Here is a 21,995-nt window from a genome sequence, read left to right on the forward strand (position 1 = left end):
ACTTTGACGCACTACACGCAAATAGATTAAAGTCGAACACAAGAACCGTGTGTGTGTGTGATCTTCACACACGTGTACAATCAGTTTTCAGCCCGGTGACTCTGCTCTTAATTTGAAATCAAATAGATCATTTCCTGCAAGTCTTCAACTCTTCTGGGCGACCTTGACCCTGTGGGGACCGAGTGGGATAGCTTGGGCTCCACGTATTGCTCCTGCGCAGTGAAGCTGCACAGACACGTCAACGTGGTGCCGTAGGGGTCTCCACACACAGAGAGGCACGGCCTCTGCCTCACATAGCCAAAAATGTTTGTGGCCGTGCCTCTTAATTATGCTGAGGTTGAGACAATGAGCAGGTCGTGTGGATTCTTTTACTTTGAATCCTTTTTTGGGGGGGGTGGGGGAGTGGGGGGCAGAGGGGTTCTTATGCAGACAAAGCCAGGAATGTTCCAACGTGGCAGTGGGAGTGGGAGGGACACTCTCACCAGGGGTTCAATTAGAAGTAAGAGGGAGAAGCCTGGTTAAAACGTCAAAAAGTACAACTTTTTCCTTACAAAAAAATTTTTTGTGTGGATTTTACCCTTCAGCTTTTAAAAGTGTAATAAATTGTTATTAGCTTCCCTTTTAAAGAGAACCTCACAATACTATGCAAAAAAAAAAAAAGGTTCAGTTTATCATGTTTTAACTTGTAGTTTTACGAGAACACAAATCAGCGGTGATTTTAACTGTGATTTCATGGGAGGAGCAGCTCGGGGTATGGCAAGCCGTTAGTGAAAATATTCCATATCCTTGATTACTCCTGTCTGCCATGTGTAGTTTGGGGCTGGATTAAATGTGGGCGGAGTCTAACATATGACTCAAATGGTTGACTCCTCCCACGATTCAGAATCTACGGTCTTCCAGCTCAAAGAAGTTGCATGTCACATTGAAAACTTGGCCTTGCTGTGTGAATTTAATGATCAACACAAGCATTGATCATTCATATTCCCATGAAACCCAAATGAAGTTTGATTATTATTATTATTATTACTTTTTTAAAGTTTGTGATTAAAATAATAAAAAAAATAACAAAACCCCATATTTTAAAGTGATCGGAGAGTAGGAACTGAAACCTGATACTTTCTGGAAGGATGCGGATTATTTACACAAACAGCTTGCCATACTTGGCAGCCCCCCTTGCTGGACCCTGCTGATCCTTCCCTGCGCCCTGAGGAGGTTTCAAGCTTTGTCCGGATACGTGGAGGAACGTAAGGCGGTCCTAGAATCACTCCTGAATAACCTCTGCCAGCTCAAACTTTTCTCCTTTTTTTTGTTATTTTTTTTTTTTGTTTATTCAAAAATGGCTCCCTCCACACCTTCCCACCTCTTCTCTCTGTGTTTGCTCGCCTTTTTCATCTCGGCGGTGAACTCCCAGTACGAAAAGTACAGCTTCAGGAGCTTCCCCAGGCACGAGCTGATGCCCCTGGAGTCCGCCTACAAGTACGGGCTGGACCAGTACACGGCGGAGAAGTGGCAGGAAACGGTGGAGTACCTGGAGGTGTCGCTGCGCCTCTACCGCCTGCTGCGGGACAGCGAGGCCTTCTGCAACCTGAACTGCAGCTCCGTGCGGCTGGACGACGAGCAGAAGTTTGCGGACTTTCCGGAGCTGCGGGCGTTCGGGAATGTGATGAAGAGGGCGCAGTGCCTGAAGCGCTGCAAGCAGGGGCTGCCAGCTTTCAGACAGAGCTTGCCCAGCAGAGACACCATCGATGAGTTTGACCGGAGAGAGCCCTACAAATACCTGCAGTATGCCTACTTTAAAGTAAGACTGACTTGTGACTAGTTTACTGTTAAGCTGTCTTTGTATTGCCAGATTTATTTGCCTTAAAAAAAAAAAAAAAAAACACACACACACACAATCATGAAATACTGTATATCTTTTCTTGCTTTATTTTCATCTTTGTGTTACAGTCTGACAACCTGGTCAAAGCTGTGTCTGCTGCTCACACCTTTCTGCTGAAACACCCGAATGATGAGATGATGCAGAAGAACATGGCTTATTACAAGAGTCTACCGGGAGCTGAAGAGCATCTAAAAGATCTGGAGACCAAATCCTATGAGGTGCATGCATGCTCACAGTCCCGACAGCTGGCATTGTTAGCCTGATTTTTTTTTATTTTTAAATTTTAGCATTTGGTGTATGTTTCTAAATTAGTTGTGTGAAAGTGATTGGTATTATATGCTCATCAAATGTCGTTAAAAAACAACAAAACTGCTTTAATCTAGTAACAAATAAGGAGGGTGAAGCAAAGTACTGGGATGTGTTTGGCATAATTTATAAGGTCTCTTGAAAAATAGAGACCTTATAATTAGTTAATTATTAGTTAATAATTAATGGTTTTCTTAGTCAGAACACAGCCACCAAAATTGACATCATTCATAGATCAATAAGTTTAACAAAGACCTGAATGTTATATTATTTTTAAATGTTTCAAAAACTGTTACAAGATTGCGTTGCAGACTTGTATTAACAGAGAAAATCAAATCTTAATGCTAAATTTGGGAATTTAGTTTATCTTTTAAGATCACATGAAAACAAATCAGCCATTAATGGTGAAGCATGGCAGTGGCTCTGTTATGCAGTGGGACAGTATCGCTTAAAGCACTAGATGCAACAAAGAAATGATTAAGAGAGCATTTCCCACTATTTCGTTAGAAAACATGAGGTTACTCATGGTTACTCACTTAAAAAGTAAAGTATAAATAATAAAATAGTACAAGTACATTAATTTTAGAGAAAATATGAAGGGTGTGGTATTTGTTATTAAAAGGGATTATTTATCTATATAGATTCTTTGTTATCCTCACTGAATAAATAAACTGAAATGTAATTTCAATATTTAGCATTTCAGTGTGAGATTATGCTACTTCAATAAAAAAAAATGGCTTCGTTTAGGGCTTTTAACTTTACTAATAAGAGTGAAAGAGACTAAATCACAGACATAAAAATAAATGTATACCTCTTGAACCAGACAAATGAGTTGAACAAGTAACTGCATTTTCTGGTATTGAATGTCAGTCATTTGGAGCATAACTATTAAACAGAAAGGCTGTTTAAACACGAAGCCGCCTGATCGCTGGAGGTGCGTCCAGCCCAAACCCACGAGTCCTATTACTGGCTCTGTGGGTTTGCAGCCTGTGGTTTTCAGGCCAAATGGGCCTCCCTGGTGTTGTGAGCTTCAATAGCCTGCTAAATACACAGCTCAGTGGAGGCTTCGTTTAATTTTACTCCTTAGAAGCAACGAAGGGACTCATGAATGCATGAAATACGTGTAAATAATGCAGCAGCATTGCATCATGACTATGTGTTTTGTTTTTACCCAGACTTTATTTGTGCGCTCCGTGAAGGCGTATAACGGTGATAACTTCCGGACATCGGTGTCAGACATGGAGCTGGCACTGAGGGACTTCTTCAAGGTCTACGACGAGTGCCTGGCTGCGTCCGAGGGTCCGAGACACGTCAAAGAGTTTAAAGATTTCTACGCCTCCATAGCTGGTTGGTTCATCTTAGTCTGTCAGAGCTGGTTTCTGAACACATTTAGACGTCACCACCTTAAATATGAATTTGTTTTTTGGGGTTTTTTTTAGATCACTACACTGAAGTCCTTGAGAGAAAAGTGATGTGCGAAAGTGACCTGACACCCGTCGTCGGAGGCTTCGTCGTTGACAAGTTCGTGGCGACGATGTATCACTACCTGCAGTTTGCCTATTATAAATGTGAGCAGAACCAGCATCCAGGGTTTACAGCATTTACGAGAATTAATCCCTGCAGCTGATAATTTTCTTGTTTTCCTCAGTGAATGACCTGAAGAACGCGGTGCCGTGTGCAACCAGCTACGTTCTGTTTGACCCCAACGATGAGGTCATGAACAACAACGTGGCCTACTACAAGTACCACAGAAACAAGTGGGAGCTGACGGAGGAGGACTTCCTCCCCAGAGTAGTGAGTAACATCCCTTTTCTTTTATTCCACATTTTATTCCACATGTAAAATCTATGCTTGCATCTGAAATGTTCACAAGCAGAAAAAAAAGAATAAAATGTGAAAAAATTTCTACTATTTTTTTGTTTTTGCATGGAGAACCTTTCTCCTATTTATGTGAAAAGTTAGGCCTTTGTTAGGATTTGGAAAATTATTTTCTGGTTTGAGTTTGACGGTTCTAGAAACTTTTTTTTAAAGCAAAAGAAAACCCTCTTGTCTGTTGCTCACATGTGGATAAAAAATTCTAGACTTACAAAGAAATGGTTTGTTGACACAATGTTAGTGAAGGAGGTTGCCCAAACTAATCAAACACAAACTATTTGAACAGTCTAACAGTAAAGAAACTAAAAATAAATAAATGTTATAGTTTGCATACTTTATGTATAAATTACCTACTCTTATTCAAATATCTCAACTATTTATACAAAAAGAGCTGGAAGGCAATCTAGCATATAATTTGAATTGTACATTAAAAATGGAAGCAAATAAAGAAAATTATTTTCCAGTTTGAGTTTTTTATTTGAGTTTTCCAGGAAAAGGTGAAATTACAAAAATAATATTTTAAAGTTTATTTTTACCCGTCTTTTTAAAGTTATGAATAATCCATCATTACATTGTTTGAGCTAATTCAAATGGCGTTAATATGAAGCTAAAGGTGACATATCTGATCAAAAATTCAGTTTTGGGTTAATATTCTACAGTGATATTTAATAACTATATTTTATGCAAGGATAAGTTTTACTATTTATTTATGACTTATAACTATACTTACAAGGTTTAGTAGTAAATAAACTGTAAATTTGCATAATAACACATTTAAAAAAAATCTTTTAGCTATATAGTATGTGGAGTTTCTTGTGACTGTTTGAAAAATAAAAATATATGATTTTAAGCAACTGAAATTTTTTTAAAAGTCCTTCTCAGTGGTTTTGTGAACATATTTGTTTCTCTGTGTGTGCTGCAGGAGGCAGTGCGATACTACAATCAAACCACCCTGCAGCTGCAGATGTTGGAGTTTGCGAAGCAACGCCTTGTGAGCGATGATGAGGTGTGTGTCTGTGCTTACATATTTGTGGGTGTTTGTGCATTACGGGATCCCTCGTTTCTGGACATTTGGGGACAAATAAAAGGAACATTATATGTATTTCATATTAAATATGCTTAATAAAATGTAAACATGTAGGACTAGGTTGTTGGTTTCTCTCATAGTTTTCATCAAAGTGTTATAAGAAGAAATTGGATAATTGAGTCAGGTCACATGGTTCACCAGGCTGCAATGCCACCGACAGACATGTGAGGGCAGCATGACCCTAATCTAACTTGTGGTACTTTGAAGAATCTCAATAAGTGTAAATTTTATATGTTTTATGTTGTAAGTCAAATTCAGTCCTAGACATTAATCTCCTTAGCAATAAAATATATGAGAGTTTCTGGTTTGAAATGAAACATAACCTTTTAATTTGATCTGCTGTATTTGTGTTCACAGGGAGAAGTGGTGGAGTTTATAGACGAGTTTCTGGACGAGGACCAATAGCACACATGGAAACACTCCAAAATGCTCAATTAGAAATGACTAAACACTCCAACAGTCTGTATTTATTTGAATACTGCATCTTTTTATTTAATATTTTGGTTTTACCTCCACCTCTAAAGCACTAGTTGTGTTTGTAATTTGTAATTTTGTGTAGCAAATATCCAATTTTACCATCTTCTGAATTCATTCAATACTGTGAATGGTGTTATTTTTTTATGACAATAAACTAAGTTTCCGGAGTTTTTTTCTTCCATCGCTTCCATGTTTAGATGTTAGGCGTAAGGATGTTGATATTTCCTTTGGTATATTCTTTGCTTTGTCTATTAAAAGGAAGAAAAAGCTCAAATAGATCCTCATTCAAATCGAAATAAGAAATCCAGAATATATTTAGACAAAGTCTGATGAATTATTTTTAGTGTCCATGCTTAAAATAATTACCTTGGTTGATTAATTAATGAACTAATTCTCCGCTCCAGTCCAGAGATTCTTTTTTCACTTGAGCTTTAATTAAAAAGGAAAAAGTCACAAAAGAGCTGTGGAGAACGTAATAAAGAGCTGAGCAGAGGCATTCAGAGAAAACACTGAGTTGGTTATTAACATGTGAACATTGAGTCTCTGTGCAGTTTGTCTCACAATGGTGTTAGAAACCCACTGGGGAACATCCCCCCTGTGTTAGCGCCTGTCTGCATTCTCACTCTCTTCTGTCTCTTTTACTGCCTTTCTTTCACCACTGACCACATTTCACCCCGTAACCCTGTGCCTTTTTTTTATTGCACTGATCAGTTGTGATTAATTAGAAAAAGTTGACTGCAAATGATCACACCTGTTGTGTCACGAGCAGATGCAGGCGTGATTATCAGAAAGCCAGGCATCAGGAAGCAGAGTTAACATGATTTACAGTGCCTTAATAAAGTATTTATAAAATATTTTAAGATCAAACATTTGCGTAATTTATTGGGATCTTTTCTGACAGACAAACTAAATAATACGTAATAAACAAAAATCTGATTTTCAGCCCCCGTCACCTCTAACTAAAATCCTCAGACTTAATCTCAGGATGAATCCAGCTTTTTGTGAATGTGTTGGAGGTTTGTTTGTGAATATTATAGAGCAACAATTAAATTAACCATAAGACAATGTAGCAAAACATGTTGCAAAAAGTAAACTGTAATTAAGTTATTTATAGAAAAGCAATGGCACAGTCAAAGGTTGAACCTAAATCCATTTGAGAATTTGTGGCAATACTTTATTTAAGTTAATCAAAACGTCCAACTTAAATAAATTACTTCAATTGGTTCCGAGTAATTTAACAATTGAACTTTGACTTGATAAACTTAATGAATTAATTTGGATAAATGTAATTCAGTCATTTATAACTACTTGAAGTAATTTAATTTGGATCACGCATTCTCTTTTTTAAATGTACAAAGTGCTGACTTGAGAGGATTGAACATAAAAGCATGCCACACTTTACAGGTTTTTATTTAGAAAGATTTTTAAAACCATCAATCAATTTTTTCCACTTTACAATCTATCAAATGAAATCTTGATAAAATACATAGTTTGTGGCTGTTACATGACAAAATGTGAAAAAGTGGTTATGAATATATTACTTTTTCCATGCAGGATAATATCTGCATTTCATCCTAACTATAGAATATTTCAATCAAAATTACAGAAACACATCTTATATGTTTATTAAGACCAAGAAAGCACATGTACAAACATGTTTTACCTTCACAGTGAACTTTAGATGTACTTCTGGACTAATCTTTACACTTTGAGATCAACAGAAACGTTAAAAGTGTTTTTAGTCACTGCATATATAACCAAAATAATTACTTGAAATGTTGTATTTCTAATATTATCATCATGCTTTTCTTTTATTGTTAATTAATAATGACTATAATCATAATTGTTTACCAAAAATAGTGTGAAATTATTTTTTCTTTCCTGACAAACTAAGAAAATAATATTATTGACTCAAGTTGACACAAATTCTTTTTCTTTATAAAGAAGGCATAATATTTGCCATACATGTGCAGATAAAACAAACTCACATGAAGAGAAATTCAATGTCTTGTCCATCCTGTCATCGCTTTAATCTTTCAATCTTCAAAGTGTGGAAAATAACTCCTCGATTTTTTTTCAAAGTTTAGGAAGTAAATCAGGCAAACAAAGAGCTGCCAGATCCAACTACTCTTTTTCTTCACCAGCATTCCTGAAATAACAGCAGTTTAAACATCATTTTTATGGAGCTAAAGTGAATTACACAAGACAACAATGCCAAAGCATCTCACCTCATTAACAACATTTACACTAATTATATATAATGTCTGTTTCAAATGCTAACTTGCTTACCAAACTAGAAAAACTGATATATTTGTATATATAAACTCCTTTAAGTACTTAAATGTGTTTACATGTTAACATTTAAAAGTACATCTTCTATTTGGCATTTGTCACAGGGTAGACAGAAGAACAACTAAATGCCACATTTACAGTGCACACATAAACACAGTTGTACTCATTTAGCTAACTTGACCAAATTAATCAATCTTAGTCATTTTCAACCAGCCTGTACTGAACACATCTCCAGATATCTTCTCCAGGGAAGATTTCAGAGGAAGTTTGTATTTAGAGTATGTGTGTTGAGGGGACAGGGTTCATACTTTTTTAATATTACACATAATTCACCTGGGACAGTTTTTTTTTTCCTGTAGTGGTAGAAAAATGAATTAATATCTTCACTGATGTCTTTTTCAAGGGCTAAGTCAAAACATGGAGGAACTCGGATGAAGGAGAAGTGTTTGCACAAAATTGTATTTTCTCATTTGTGTTGCAGGACATTAGTACTGCGTTCAAATCCCAGCCTAAGGTCTTTCTGCACGAAGGAGGAGAAAACTTTAAATGCATTCATGATTTCGCTCTGAGTCGTCTTCCAACAGCCTGGAAACCTGACGTGATCAGTTTTTGTACTTCTGGCAGTAAAGAAAAACCTCACAGCATGATGCTGCCTCCACCATACTTGACACTTGGTTGAGTGTTATTACGTTGACTCTGCCAAACATACGTCTTTGCATTTGGGCCAAAAAGTTCAAACTTTGCCCGATAAAACTTTCTGCAGAAGGCATTTGTTTGGTCAGCTGAAAATCAAATTCAATTCAATTTCATTCCATTCCATTCAATTTGTTTGCATAGCGCCATTTCACAACACATGTCATCTCAAAGCAGAAACATTTTAAAATTTCTTTGCCATCGTCCTCTCAGTTCATGGTAAAGTAAAACTGGTTTCACTGTGAACGGTGATGCTGATCAGACCCAGCCCATATTTAAAGCAGTTCCTAAGCAGAGTTTCATTTGGGGGGCCAACTGAGGTCAAATTCACCAGCCGACCCAGCACCACTCTTATTTTGTCCTTTTTTGATTATTTTTGCATTATTGTGCATATCTGCATTACTGTAACTTGTTTTGCATTACCAAATGAGTAATGCAACCCAAAGAAATGAAGTAAAATGACTGGTGGATTATGTTTTGCTGCCCAGTCATAACAGTCATGTTATATAGGTAAATAACTTGGAATAAAGTGCATATTTTAAACTTAAAAAAAATGAATAGCTCAGTAAAATAGGGCAATCTCTCATTTGAGAGTGATAGTTTTGGTCAGATGGGTGTTTGTTGTGGAATAAATAATTATCAAACGCTGCTTTCCGTCCACATTGTGCAAACAAAACATTGACCTCCATTGTAAATAAACACTGGTTTTGGAATGGCTAAATCTTATTAGCGTAGAGTTAGCAAAGCAAAACCTCATCTTAAATCCTGTTGAAAATTGGTGCACCACGCCAGAAAACCTACCAGTTTAAATTAACTCTCCCAACAGAGTGGTCAGAAGTTTGCTGATGGCTACAAAAAGCTTGTCTTCAAGGAGCAAAGAGAGATTTAGCCACATGTTAGTTGGGGTTTATGTTTTTACATGACCCTGTACAACACACCTGATTCAAACAACTGGAGAATATTATCAAGTTGTGCAGATACCTGTTAAAAGCATTTAAGTAAATAGGCGTATTGAAGATGCAACAGATCTAAAGCTTTTATGACAATGGATTCCAAGGGTTGACATTCTTGATTTACATCAATGTATCAAGGTATTCAAAACAGTTTAAAAAACAGCAGAAACCCAAGGAAATACAAACAAGCATCACTAAAATGATGAAAACATTTAAAGTTGGAAGTCCCAGTTGATATAGTCATGGAGGAATAGCTTCCCTGTATTTACTAATTTCTTTGTTTTAGGCACAGCCCGTTTGCATCCAGCTACATGCAGAAGTTTTAACGTAATAATATGAGGGTATATTTATAGCTAATTCAGCAAGGCTTTTTTCATTGAAGCAGAAATGCAGCTTGTTATCAAACCCAAAGTGTTCACACCTGCAGTAGTGTCTAACATGATGTAGGGAAGTTCGTTCCTCTTGTTTATCTTAATTCTTCTATCTTTAAATGTCTCTGCTCTTCATTAACGTCCTCATTCTCCATTCCTACACTTTCTGCTGCATCTCTATCTGTTGACCCTGTCTGCTCTGGCTTTGACCTTTTCCGTTCATCTCGTACAGCGAACTTTTCTGCTGTTTCCGTCTGTAACACCAAACTCCGATGATGACTGCGGTGGCCATGGCACACACCGCCACAATGATGGCTGCCACCTTCGCCCCTTGGATGGTTGAGCTTGGAGGGTGGGGAGGACAGTCCTCACCCACACAGATCGTCTTCCTCTTCTCTCCTTCCATCTCACCCATCATACCTGGCAGATTGTCCACAGTGTGTTCCTCTATCACTCCAGGAAACGTGTTCCCATCATGCACCGGGGGAGCTGGGCCATGATCGAGGAAGGGGTGATTGGTGAGGTCGTCCAGCCAGGAGTGGGTGGGAGCAACTTGTTGTGTTGCGTAATCCAGGGTGTCGGAGTTTGAGGGGGAGTTTGAAAGCTCTGAATGGTCAGATGAGGTAGCTGGAGTCCTGGAGCCAGGCCAGTTCTTTTTCTCCCTCCCTTGGTCGGATTTAGGTGCCATAGTGAAGGATACATCTCCGTCTGACAAACTGATGTGAGGAACCCGTTTACGTACTTCCACATTGTTGGGTTTGTCTGTTGTCTTTGCCATTCTGGTTCCCATCTGCCCTTTTGTGGAATCACTATTTTCTGTGTCAAATAGATCGACAGGATATCCATCAAGCCAAGTATTATCTTTAGAGTTCTTACTTCCTGCTTCCCTCTGGGTGATGTTTGGCCACCGCTCATTGGCTACAGAAATGATAAGATGTGGGTGATGATCATCGTCTTCATGACTATCATGATCGTCATAGCTCTCCTCATCTTTGTCATCACGATCATCGTGAATGTCATCTTCATCGTGATCGTAATGTTCCTCTCCATCATCACGATCGTCACTTGTTGGATGTTCTTCTGAATTATCAGGATGTTCTCCATCATTGTCCCTGTGATCATCATCATGATTCTCCTGACTTGGGTGATCGTCATACGCATCATCACGATCATCGTATTCTTTGGTGCGATCACTGCCGTCTTCGTGCTCGCCCATGTCATAATGGTCATCATGATCATCGTTGTCTCTGTTCCGATCAGATCTGTCCGAATTGTCGTAGCGAGTCGGTTGCTTCACATTGTCATCAAAATCCTCTTCCTGGCGACTGTCAGGATCATCGTGATCATCATGATCATGGTGATCATCGTGATCATCGGTACGGTCGTCTTCATGGATGTCCAGGTCATCACGGAGGTTGTCATCATGATTATCATTATCATCTCTGTCATCACCAGGATCCTCATATATTTTATCATCTTGATCTTTATTTCTGTCTTTCTTATCATCATCATCATCACCATCATGATCATCTTGATCGACAGAGTCGGTGCTTTCCAGCCTTTCTTGGCTCTCGTGTTCTTTGCTCTCCTCAGACCGGGCACCAGAAGCTCTCTGTGTTGCTTGTGTGACTGAGTTGCTGGAGATGGGCAGTACCTCCTCCTGGAAAGTCTCAGAGGGGAACCAGAACATGTGTTTTTGGGAGAGAAGAGAAAAAGGCTCTTTTGTGGCTGGAGCTGCACCAGTCCGGACCAACTTGGTACTGTCCTGCTCAAACCTGGGATGGACTGTGAAAGCATCTTCCTCTCTCATTGCTATTTCATCCACAGTTCCTCCAAAGGTTCTACTGCTATTAATCACCTTTACTCCAATACCGTGCACTTCATGGCCATCCTGGTGCTCCTCTTCTACATTGACCCAAAATTTTGTTTCTTGCTGCTGCAGAATCCCCTTCCCATCTTGAGAAGTATCTCTGAATATGTCTTCTTGACTGTCACGATCACGATCTGTTTCTTCATAGGAATCTTCAAGCTTGTCTTCATAGTCTACATGGGTTTCAGTTCCACCTAAAGGTAAAATGACAAGACATTAATCAAATTTAGAACTACATCGTATTAAATTATATGTTTCATATTAAGATTGTCTGCATGAGTCTTGTAGTAGAAAATTTTAAGATCACCACATGATTATAAGTACAACAATGCATAACAGAATAATGATTCTTCTGGCCTTGGTAATTCAATAAAGTTATTAAATTGTTTCTTCTATGTACCCTCATGACGTGTTTGACTCCCCTAATGAAAGAAGATATGCGTGCTTGCTATCTGTTCTGTAACCAAGTAGATTATCAAACTATGTGAATGAAATATAAAACTCAATATAAAACTGTAAGCTGTGTTCTGTTCGAGGCTCTTTCTCCTGACTGCGATCAGTGAGCAGAGACTTTGAACTCTATAGAGCCTTTGAATAAATGCCAATTCATATATTCTTCCTCTGGTTCTTTGGGTTTTGAAACAGTTTTTCCTCACTCTTTGTTAAAGAAAAATTTCCTCAACAGTTTGCCGTCACAAACAGGATCCGGTGAGTTGGAGAGGTCGAGGGCGACGAGAGATCGGATGCATTGACCAATCTGAGGAGTTTGTCTTCAGTCCACCTCCAAATTGAACGAGGGGAGTCCGAGGTCTCGTCCCTGCGACTGTGACCGACTGTAAAAACCTTATTAACTTGCATCATCGGGTGAGGGCAGTTTCATTTGTGTTTTGAAACAGTTTTTCCTCACTCTTTGTTAAAGAAAAAAATCCATCCACAACAGTCTGCAGAGCTAATATCAGATGCAACAGGCCTGGAACAGGTTTGTCATTCATAAACCATCTTGTAAATCCTCATGTTTGAAACCATTTAAAAACCAAAGCCATAAACATGACAGACCCAACAGTCTGCTCAGAGCTGGTTGAAGGTAAAACCAGCAGACTTTAAAAAAAATAAAATAAAATTAACATGGCCATATCATGGAGAGTCAAAGCAGACATTTTCATCACAATTCACATCAGAACATTTGTAGCCAAGATACAAGCGCCTTAAAACTTTGAAGAAACAAAACATGAAACCCTTCCCTTTATTCACATTTTTTTGTTTGGTTTTGCTCCTTAATATTTTAAAACCTTCCATGAGACATTTAAAATGTTAATTTTTTTTACCTTTAATACATATCTGCACGGTCCCGTACCACTCTCCGCAGCTGTCACACAGCAGGCTGAAGGCAGAGTGACCGCTGGGCATCACGTAACCAGGCGTGCACGTGTACAGCAGCTCGTCTCCCATCTCAAACCCTGAGTGATCCTGCAGGCGAGCGTTGGGGAACGATGGAGGATCCCCACAGGTCACAGCTACCAACATCAAAAAATGACACGGATGGTGTAAAATACAGATTACTCTCTTCAAAGTAATATAAATGACGCTGCGTTTCACTCAAGTCAATATTAGGATGAATTAAAAAGTAGTTTGTTTTGTGAAAATGTGTATAAAATATTAAAGTCAAAAAGTATCTGCATTGTTGTTCATGTTAAGTGATACTTATATTCCTTTATGGTTGAAGTTTGATCAGAAACACTCATTAGCTTTACCAGAACAAATACTGTACATACACCCAAAAAGAAAATATCACAAAGAGAGTTGAATGGAACCAGTGTTTTTTTTTACAGTTTTAGTGTATCATTATAAAAACCTTTACACCACTGACTTTTGTCTTTCATGCAGAAGGCACTCAGGTGTGCAGTGTCCTCCGTAGCATTTTCTGTCTTCACGTTAACAGCCTTCAGTGAACTCCCCTCAACCCTACAAACTGTCGTCCTGCAGACAAACACACAAATGGGACGACAACAGACTTTCAGAAGTATTTACTCTTATCTAACCTTTAAAAATGGCGTCACATTACTATGGAGCCTATTTCAGCCCAAATTCATTAATTAAATAAATAAATAAGTAAGCATATAATTAATTGGCTTCTTAATTTAATCACATTTGCCTTATTTTTATTTATTTGTTTATTTATTATTATTATTATATTTATTTGTACATTTATTTACAAATAAGTCATTTTAAAAATATTCATTCATTTATTTATTTAATTTTGGCTGAAATGGCTCTCCATACACTAGAACCAAAACATCAGGTGTATTTTAATCAGACTTTTTTTGATACAATAAAGTAATTCATAGTTGTGAAGAGGAAGGGAAATTCTGCGTTGTTTTCACAGTTGTGTAAGGCATCAACCAGACATAAAAATAAAAATAAAGTTAATTTACAAAACTTGTATTTGTTATGCTAGATACATCATGCTCTTCCAAAACTTAAAGGCACTTCCATGCAAATTTGAACTAAAATCTTTGCCATCTTTTGTTGGTCACTGCATCTTTCCCTGATCCCTCGTTTAGTTATTTTACGTGTAACATTGTAACTCCTCAGCAGCTTTCGACTGCATTCTCAGTCTGATTATGAATGCTCTCTTTACGTTTAAGCAAGTTTCAGTATTTCAATCATTTTCAGGGGATATTTTTTGCTTTTGGACATGGAAATTAATGTAACTGTCATGGGCTACCAGCCTGAATACAAGTGAAAACGAAAGCTTAGAAGTAAGTAGGTGTTGATATTGACATATATGAGTCTTAGTACAACTGAACTAATCAAACGATTGGGAAAAATGTGTCTGGAGAAGAAGTGTTATTCATGGCTCATGATTTATCAGTATTAGGTAACAGAAAAGAGAGAATAGATACAGAAAAGAAAAACACAGACTTGTAAAACCTTGACCTTTAAACCTGCAAGCATCTGTTAAAGAAAGTAACATTTGTCACATAAAAGAAGAGCTACTTGTCAAATTATTGCCTTTATGCTACATGTGAAACCAAAAGGTCTACATTTGTATGTATGAAGTATAGTGTTGTAGGAGCAACACACAGCAGTGACCTGCAGTGACCTGCAGTGACGGAGAAGTAAGAAGACGATGTTAATGTATGGGAGTTAGGATGAATGGTATTGGTTTACAGCAACACACCAGAAAAACCTCTGACAATGTTTCAGTGAAGACTGTAAGATAATAGTGATGGATCCGAGGAGAAAAAAATAAAGAAAGTTCACACCACTGACAGAAAAAGTTAGGAAGACAAAAAAAAAAACAACAACTCGAGAGCAGTGATTGTTTAACTAACTCACAAAAATGTGTAAATCTAACCTTGAAGGAAAATAGATGAATAAAACAAACGTCTTTGCACAAAAATCCATCTTTTGATGACTCTAATAAATGAGATTCAACCGCCCATCACACCCAGAAAACAACTTTTAATAGTAGATCATTTCTGAAATTAAAACATGCCGAGCATTATGTCTGTCACCGCTGTAGTGATACATCATGATTGCTTCCATCTTTCTACATGAGTTTTGTCACTTTTCTCTACATTTGAACCAAATAACCCAAAACCTACTGGATGAGTTTCGGATCTCCTCTTCCCACCTAAGTTCCTGTGCGTGCTGTCAGCCATCTATCACTGTACCTGTCTCCCTCCTAAATCAAACGTGCATCTGCTTCTGTCTCTCTGGGGGATGAAAGCAGCATCTCACGTTGCTGTGGAGATGTGGGGCGTAAATGGAGGCGGTTGTCGACATGACACCCCGGCTCAGAATTCCCTCATCCCTCAGGAGGAGACAGAGGAGCCTTTCTCCGTCTTTTGCTCCCTGCTTTTTCTCTCCTCCCTGAAATGTGTCTTCCCACACTTGCTAAAACAGACAGCGCTCCCTCTGCTTCCTTTCGTCTTTCACCCATTCCTGTAACCTCCCTCACACGCACAGGCGGCGCACACACTTATGGGCGCTTTGATCATCTCCAGAAATCTCCCTGCTCATCCCCTCAAAGGCGGGGAAGGTAAATGCTTATTTTCTTACCCCACCGTGCCGCCATAGAGCCACCCACGGGTGCAGTGAGAGAAGAAGCACTCCACCACGGCTTGACGGAGCTCTTCCGCTGACGCCAAGCGGGCATTTTGTGAGGCACACGCCTGCTCTGGTTCCCCGAAGCCCTGCAAGCTCCTCGGGTCTAAAACAAACACACGACCTGTGAAGAGACGACGCGATGGGTCAGAAGGTTTTCTGACAACAGTGCATTAATAATAATAATAATAATAATAATTAATTCATCAACCCATGACTGAGAGACTTAAGCAATTGTAGGAGATTTATTACACTTTTATCATAAGATGGAGTTCAAGATTGTTTCTGTACAGAATTCAAATATGTATTAAAAAACGTCTAGATAAATCCTTCAACTTAATGAAACTTGTGTAGTCTGAGATGTTTTGCAGTGTTATTACTCTGCTAATATTCAATGGTTGGATCAAATCAATTGAGACCTTCTGACTATCTTTATGTGATGTATGTGATTACTTTCTGTTATTAACAAAAGGTAGTCACAGATAATAACTGTGAGAATACACTAAATGAAATTTATTCAGCTGAGAAACAGTAGACTTCATTTAGTGAAAGTATTGCTATGTAATTTGTCTGAACAGAGGTGACTTGTATTCTAACAAAACAGACAAATAAACCAAAATAAAACACATGTGACAAAGTTAATTCTATACCTAACAAGTATGTATGCTCAGTTCTCAATGTTAGTAATATCTTAGGAAGAAAAAAATTACATTTGGAAAACCAATCATAGATAATAGTCTCCTCCATGTTGCTCCCAATGTTTACATATGTAATAAAACTGAGACAAATGTGACACCATGTGTTAAAGATCTTGCTAAAGTACAAAATCACTTTTATATGGCAAGTGAAGACGAGCTCCAATCTAATTGGTTTTTCCCCTTTTATAATTAACATCAGAGCATTCCCTTCAACTTGTCAGCATGCAAAGCAACAGACTCTGAATGTTTTTTGCAAAAGAAGATATATTGTGGGATTTTCAAATTACCACTGCAGTAATTAAATATAACAGAAGGTTGAATGAGACGAGAAAACCAGAGCAAACCCTACAGAAAAGTCAACATGCCTAAAAGCAGATATTTTGGCAATAAAATGGCTGTTATTGAATTTATAGAGTTTTAAATAACACATGGCAATTTCTAAAGGCATTGTTCAATTCTGGTTATGTTCTAACAACAATAATGTTTATTCTCTTCAGCAAATCAAACCAAAATAATTTGACTGAAATTCAAAAGAAGATTTTTGATCAGTCTTTTTCATCACATGAACCAAATTGACTGATTTGTTAATATCTCCTAACAGACATTTTCAGTTTTTCCACTTATTTGTGACACTTAGATATTTCAGATTATCAAACAAATGTTAATATCAGAGTAGGATAACCTGACTAAGCAAAAATATAGTTTTCAAATAAAATCTATCCCGTTTTTTAGCGTACATCCTATTTTTAGGTTTTATTTAAGTGGTTGTTAATTCTTCAAATCTAGTAGGAATCAGAGGAACTGAACCAAAAATATGGTTGTCACATTTAATTCATGATTTAACATGAAGGGCAGCCATATTTTATTGGAGAGCCAGGTTGGGTTATGTTTTTGTCAGGAAGCGGTGTGGTGTTGGTGGTGAGGCAGAGGCAGCGGACCCAGGTATGATGAATAGATGATGTTTTAATGAGAAAACTTAGTCCAGACAACGAGCAGCAGGCACACGGAAACACTGACGACACAGAACTAACATTGACGACGACTAGACTGGACATTGACGAAACATAGACGAGGACCCGACGAGGAACAAGGAACACAGGTGGAGTTAAATACACGGGAGGGTAATCACAGAACGAGACACACCTGGGAACAATCAAGGGGAGGACAGGACAACGAAGAGACTCAAGGACACAAAAAACTCTAACTAAACACGGAAAAACACAGATCCTGACAGTACCCCCCCCTCAAGGGCGGCTACCAGACGCCCAAAAAAAAAAAACACCACAACAAGGGTGGGCGGAGGGGCGCCGGATGGGGGGCCAGAGTCCAGAAAAAACAAAAACACAACAAGGGTGGGCGGAGGGGCGCTGGACGGGGGGCCAGAGTCCAGAAAAACAAAAAACAACCCACCATCGTGGGCGGAAACACAAGAAGGGCCAAGAGTCCAAAAACAAACAAAAAACTACCCACAGGGTGGGCGGAGGCAAAGGAGGCAGGAACCACGGAGGTGGTCCGGCGGTCGTCCGCGGCGGCGGGAACCACGGAGGCGGTCCGGCGGCCGTCCGCGGCGCTGGAGGCGGGAACCACGGAGGCGGTCCGGCGGCCGTCCGCGGCGCTGGAGGCGGGAACCACGGAGGCGGTCCGGCGGCCGTCCGCGGCGCTGGAGGCGGGAACCACGGAGGCGGTCCGGCGGCCGTCCGCGGCGCTGGAGGCGGGAACCACGGAGGCGGTCCGGCGGCCGTCCGCGGCGCTGGAGGCGGGAACCACGGAGGCGGTCCGGCGGCCGTCTGTGGCGGCGGGAACCACGGAGGCGGTCCAGCGGCCGTCCGCGGCGCTGGAGGCGGCGATGATGAGTCCCGGGGGCCGCCCACAGACGGCGACGACGAGCCCCCCAAGGCAGGGTCTCTGGTGGAGCACAGGGGGTCTCAGTGGGAACGCCGGGAGTCTGAGTCGGAACACTGGGAGTCTTATGAGGAACGCAGGGGGTCTTGGTCGTCGGGGTCTCGGAAGGAACGTAGAGGGTCTCGGGAGTCGGTGTCTCGGAGGGAACGTAGAGGGTCTCGGGAGTCGGGGTCTCGGAAGGAACGCAGAGGGTCAGGGTCTCAGGAGGAACGCTGGGGGTCTCGGTCTCAGGAGGAACACTGGGGGTCTCGGTCTCAGGAGGAACGCAGAAGGTCAGGGTCGGAACGCAGGGAGTCTCTGAAGGAACGCAGGGAGTCTGAGTCGGAACGCAGGGAGTCTCGGAAGGAACGCTGGGGGTCTGGGTCTCGGAAGGAACACTGGGAGTCAGGGTCTCAGGAGGAACGCTGGAGGTCAGGGTCTCAGGAGGAACGCTGGAGGTCAGGGTCTCAGGAGGAACGCTGGAGGTCAGGGTCTCAGGAGGAACACTGGGAGTCTCGGTAGGAACACAGGGAGTCTCTGGAGGAACACAGGGAGTCTGAGTCGGAGCGCTGGGGGTCTGGGTCTCGGAAGGAACACTGGGAGTCTCGGAAGGAACGCCGGCTGGAACGCCGGCTGATTCGGCCTCGGGTGCGCCGGCTGGAACGCCGGCTGATTCGGCCTCGGGTGCGCCGGCTGGAACGCCGGCTGATTCGGCCTCGGGTGCGCCGGCTGGAACGCCGGCTGACTCGGCCTCGGGTGCGCCGGAGCGAAGCCTTGGAACCGGCCGCGGAGGCGAGCCGCAGCGAAGCCTTGGAACCGGCCGCGGAGGCGAGCCGCAGAGAAGCCTTGGAACCGGCCGCGGAGGCGAGCCGCAGAGAAGCCTTGGAACCGGCCGCGGAGGCGAGCCGCAGCGAAGCCTTGGAACCGGCCGCGGAGGCGAGCCGCAGCGAAGCCTTGGAACCGGCCGCGGGGGCGAGCCGCAGCGAAGCCTTGGAACCGGCCGCGGGGGCGAGCCGCAGCGAAGCCTTGGAACCGGCCGCGGGGGCGAGCCGCAGCGAAGCCTTGGAAACGGCTGCGGAGGTGAGCCGGAGCGAAGCCTGGGAAACGGCTGCGGGTCCGGAAAGCGACGAGGGGCCGGGTGCACCGGCGGCTCACGTCGTTGTCTCCGAGCGGGCAGCGGAGGTGGCGGCTCCGGAAAGCGACGAGGGGCCGGCTCCACCGGCGGCTCAGGTCGCTGGCTTCCCGGACGGAGGTATCGACGGGGGCCATATCCGGGGGGTGCCAACACCAGTCTTGTCCCCCGGAATAGCTCCCGCTGCAGGTCGGCGAGGGCTTCAGCCAGCTCCCTGTCCTCCCTGCCGGACCTCCGCCTCGGGCCGCTCTGCCCTTTAGGAGGTAACCTCCTGAATGCTGGGTCCATGTTAGCCGCCTCACCGATCGGTATGGTCGGGTCCTTCTGTCAGGAAGCGGTGTGGTGTTGGTGGTGAGGCAGAGGCAGCGGACCCAGGTATGATGAATAGATGATGTTTTAATGAGAAAACTTAGTCCAGACAACGAGCAGCAGGCACACGGAAACACTGACGACACAGAACTAACATTGACGACGACTAGACTGGACATTGACGAAACATAGACGAGGACCCGACGAGGAACAAGGAACACAGGTGGAGTTAAATACACGGGAGGGTAATCACAGAACGAGACACACCTGGGAACAATCAAGGGGAGGACAGGACAACGAAGAGACTCAAGGACACAAAAAACTCTAACTAAACACGGAAAAACACAGATCCTGACAGTTTTAGCTTAAGAAATAAAATTATTATTTGAAAAGTGCGTTGCATATTTATTCAGGGTGTCAAAAGAGTAAACATTTTTCACATTATGTATGGGTTGCATTATAAACAAAATAGCCTAGCAAAAGTTTTAAAGATTGTTAGTTAAGAAAGGTGAGTGGATCAAAAACTTAAGTTTTATCTAGTTTAGTGACAGTTCTAGCTAACTGTGCTTTCACAAACACTTTTTTAAAAAGTTATATGCCACCTTCTTAGAATATATTTTAAAAGCTTTATTATCAGTATTATTTCAGTCATATTTCATACATTAACTAAAAACCAAGCTTTCTTTTCTGTTAATTTTTACCACAATCTTACATTATAAAAGAAACAACTGTTCTTAATTATGATTCTACTGCAAAAGAGAAAACAGCAAGTTATATCTGTAATATTAGTTATATTTTAACATGTTCTGTCATTTTGAAATTTGATAAATGAAATAACTTAGAGGTCCTTTGGGGTTACATTTATGCAATTTCACCTCAATGTGATGAGTAAAACTATTCCATTTTAAATGTCTTGGATCATTTTTGTCACTGTTATTATCCCAACAGTTTGTGTTTTACAGTGTACCAAACTATTGCTCACCAGGGCGCAAAAGCTGACGTTTTGTGCGTCACTATTTCTTATCGCTTACATTTTTATTTTTTATGTTTTGGCATGCACCTAAAATGATGTTTTGAAAACTACCTTAAAAAGTCTCCAAAATATGACTCCATTAGCAATAAAAGTTTTAAATATTGTCTTACCTTCTGCGTTCACAACAGAGGTCACAGCAAGAAAAGCCAGGCATCCAAAGAACAAGGAGTGAACTATTTGTTTAGAACAATAAAGCATCTTTTTCAGCCCTTGTCTGTCTAATATCTTTTTGCTTTGGAAAAGGTGCCCTAAAAATCTCAAGAGTTACTCACAAACTCGCAGGCAGAAGTAGCAATTTGTTTCCTTTTTGGCTGCACAGACTAAAACTGCGCTTCAACCAGTGAGGATGCTGAAGGAAGAAACATAAAACGGCTCAGGAGTGAAGAGGCGCAGCTTATCTTCCCCAAATAGTCGCACTGGCAAGCAGATGAAGCACCTGTGTGAAAAATCACATCCTCCCGAAAGTAAATACGTCACGGCTCAAAATGTCCAGGGTGGGCAGAGGGAGGTGAGCAGGACTGCTGCTTTTCAGCGAGACCAGACTGTTAGTAATTACTTTATAATGAGGATATAAAAGTGTAGAAATCAACTCAAGATAATGTAATCAGATCATATTCTTGAATAAAAAGCACAGAAAGTACAGAAACTTTGGATGATTTCATTTCATTTCATTATTTGTATAAAATATGGTTGGAACTCAATTCATTTTCATTCTGTAACAAGGCGGCGTTTTGCGGTTGGATTTTACAGTGAGGACGAAAAGCTCAGGCAGTCAGGTGGAAACAGCAGTGGTTTATTCTTCACACAGCATCAACAACACTTCACAGGTGAAACTGCAGCCTTAAATAGTCCCAGCTGTGACCGACCAAACCACCTTTAATTCACAGGGGAGTCTCAATTCATCAATCTCCACCTATTTAAATAAAATACCTTTTACTAAATACAAATATTTCCACTTTTTATAAATATTTTATGTTATGAAGCCTAGGCGCAAATTCAAACTGGAAGACTCTTTTATCCCCACCGGGA

At 40.9% G+C, this 21,995-nt stretch overlaps 2 protein-coding genes across 2 annotated transcripts; one reads left to right on the top strand and one right to left on the bottom strand.

Annotated features, from left to right (window-relative positions):
- Positions 1–1,160: 1,160 nt before the first annotated feature.
- Positions 1,161–5,792, top strand: crtap (cartilage associated protein). The gene is made up of 7 exons (XM_032581357.1): positions 1,161–1,798; positions 1,948–2,097; positions 3,361–3,532; positions 3,625–3,753; positions 3,834–3,979; positions 4,983–5,066; positions 5,505–5,792. The coding sequence occupies exons 1-7, from the start codon at positions 1,337–1,339 to the stop codon at positions 5,550–5,552; spliced, it is 1,191 nt and encodes a 396-aa protein (XP_032437248.1). The 5' UTR covers positions 1,161–1,336; the 3' UTR covers positions 5,553–5,792.
- A 1,441-nt stretch (positions 5,793–7,233) lies between these two features.
- On the bottom strand, positions 7,234–21,224 carry susd5 (sushi domain containing 5). The gene is made up of 5 exons (XM_032579834.1): positions 21,077–21,224; positions 15,869–16,037; positions 13,671–13,780; positions 13,129–13,317; positions 7,234–11,997 (listed from the first exon to the last, which is right to left on the bottom strand). Exons 1-5 carry the CDS (start codon positions 21,162–21,164, stop codon positions 10,091–10,093), a joined length of 2,463 nt encoding a protein of 820 aa, XP_032435725.1. The 5' UTR covers positions 21,165–21,224; the 3' UTR covers positions 7,234–10,090.
- Positions 21,225–21,995: the final 771 nt, after the last annotated feature.

Source organism: Xiphophorus hellerii, chromosome 13 (genome assembly GCF_003331165.1).
Source record: "Xiphophorus hellerii strain 12219 chromosome 13, Xiphophorus_hellerii-4.1, whole genome shotgun sequence".
NCBI lineage: Eukaryota > Metazoa > Chordata > Actinopteri > Cyprinodontiformes > Poeciliidae > Xiphophorus > Xiphophorus hellerii.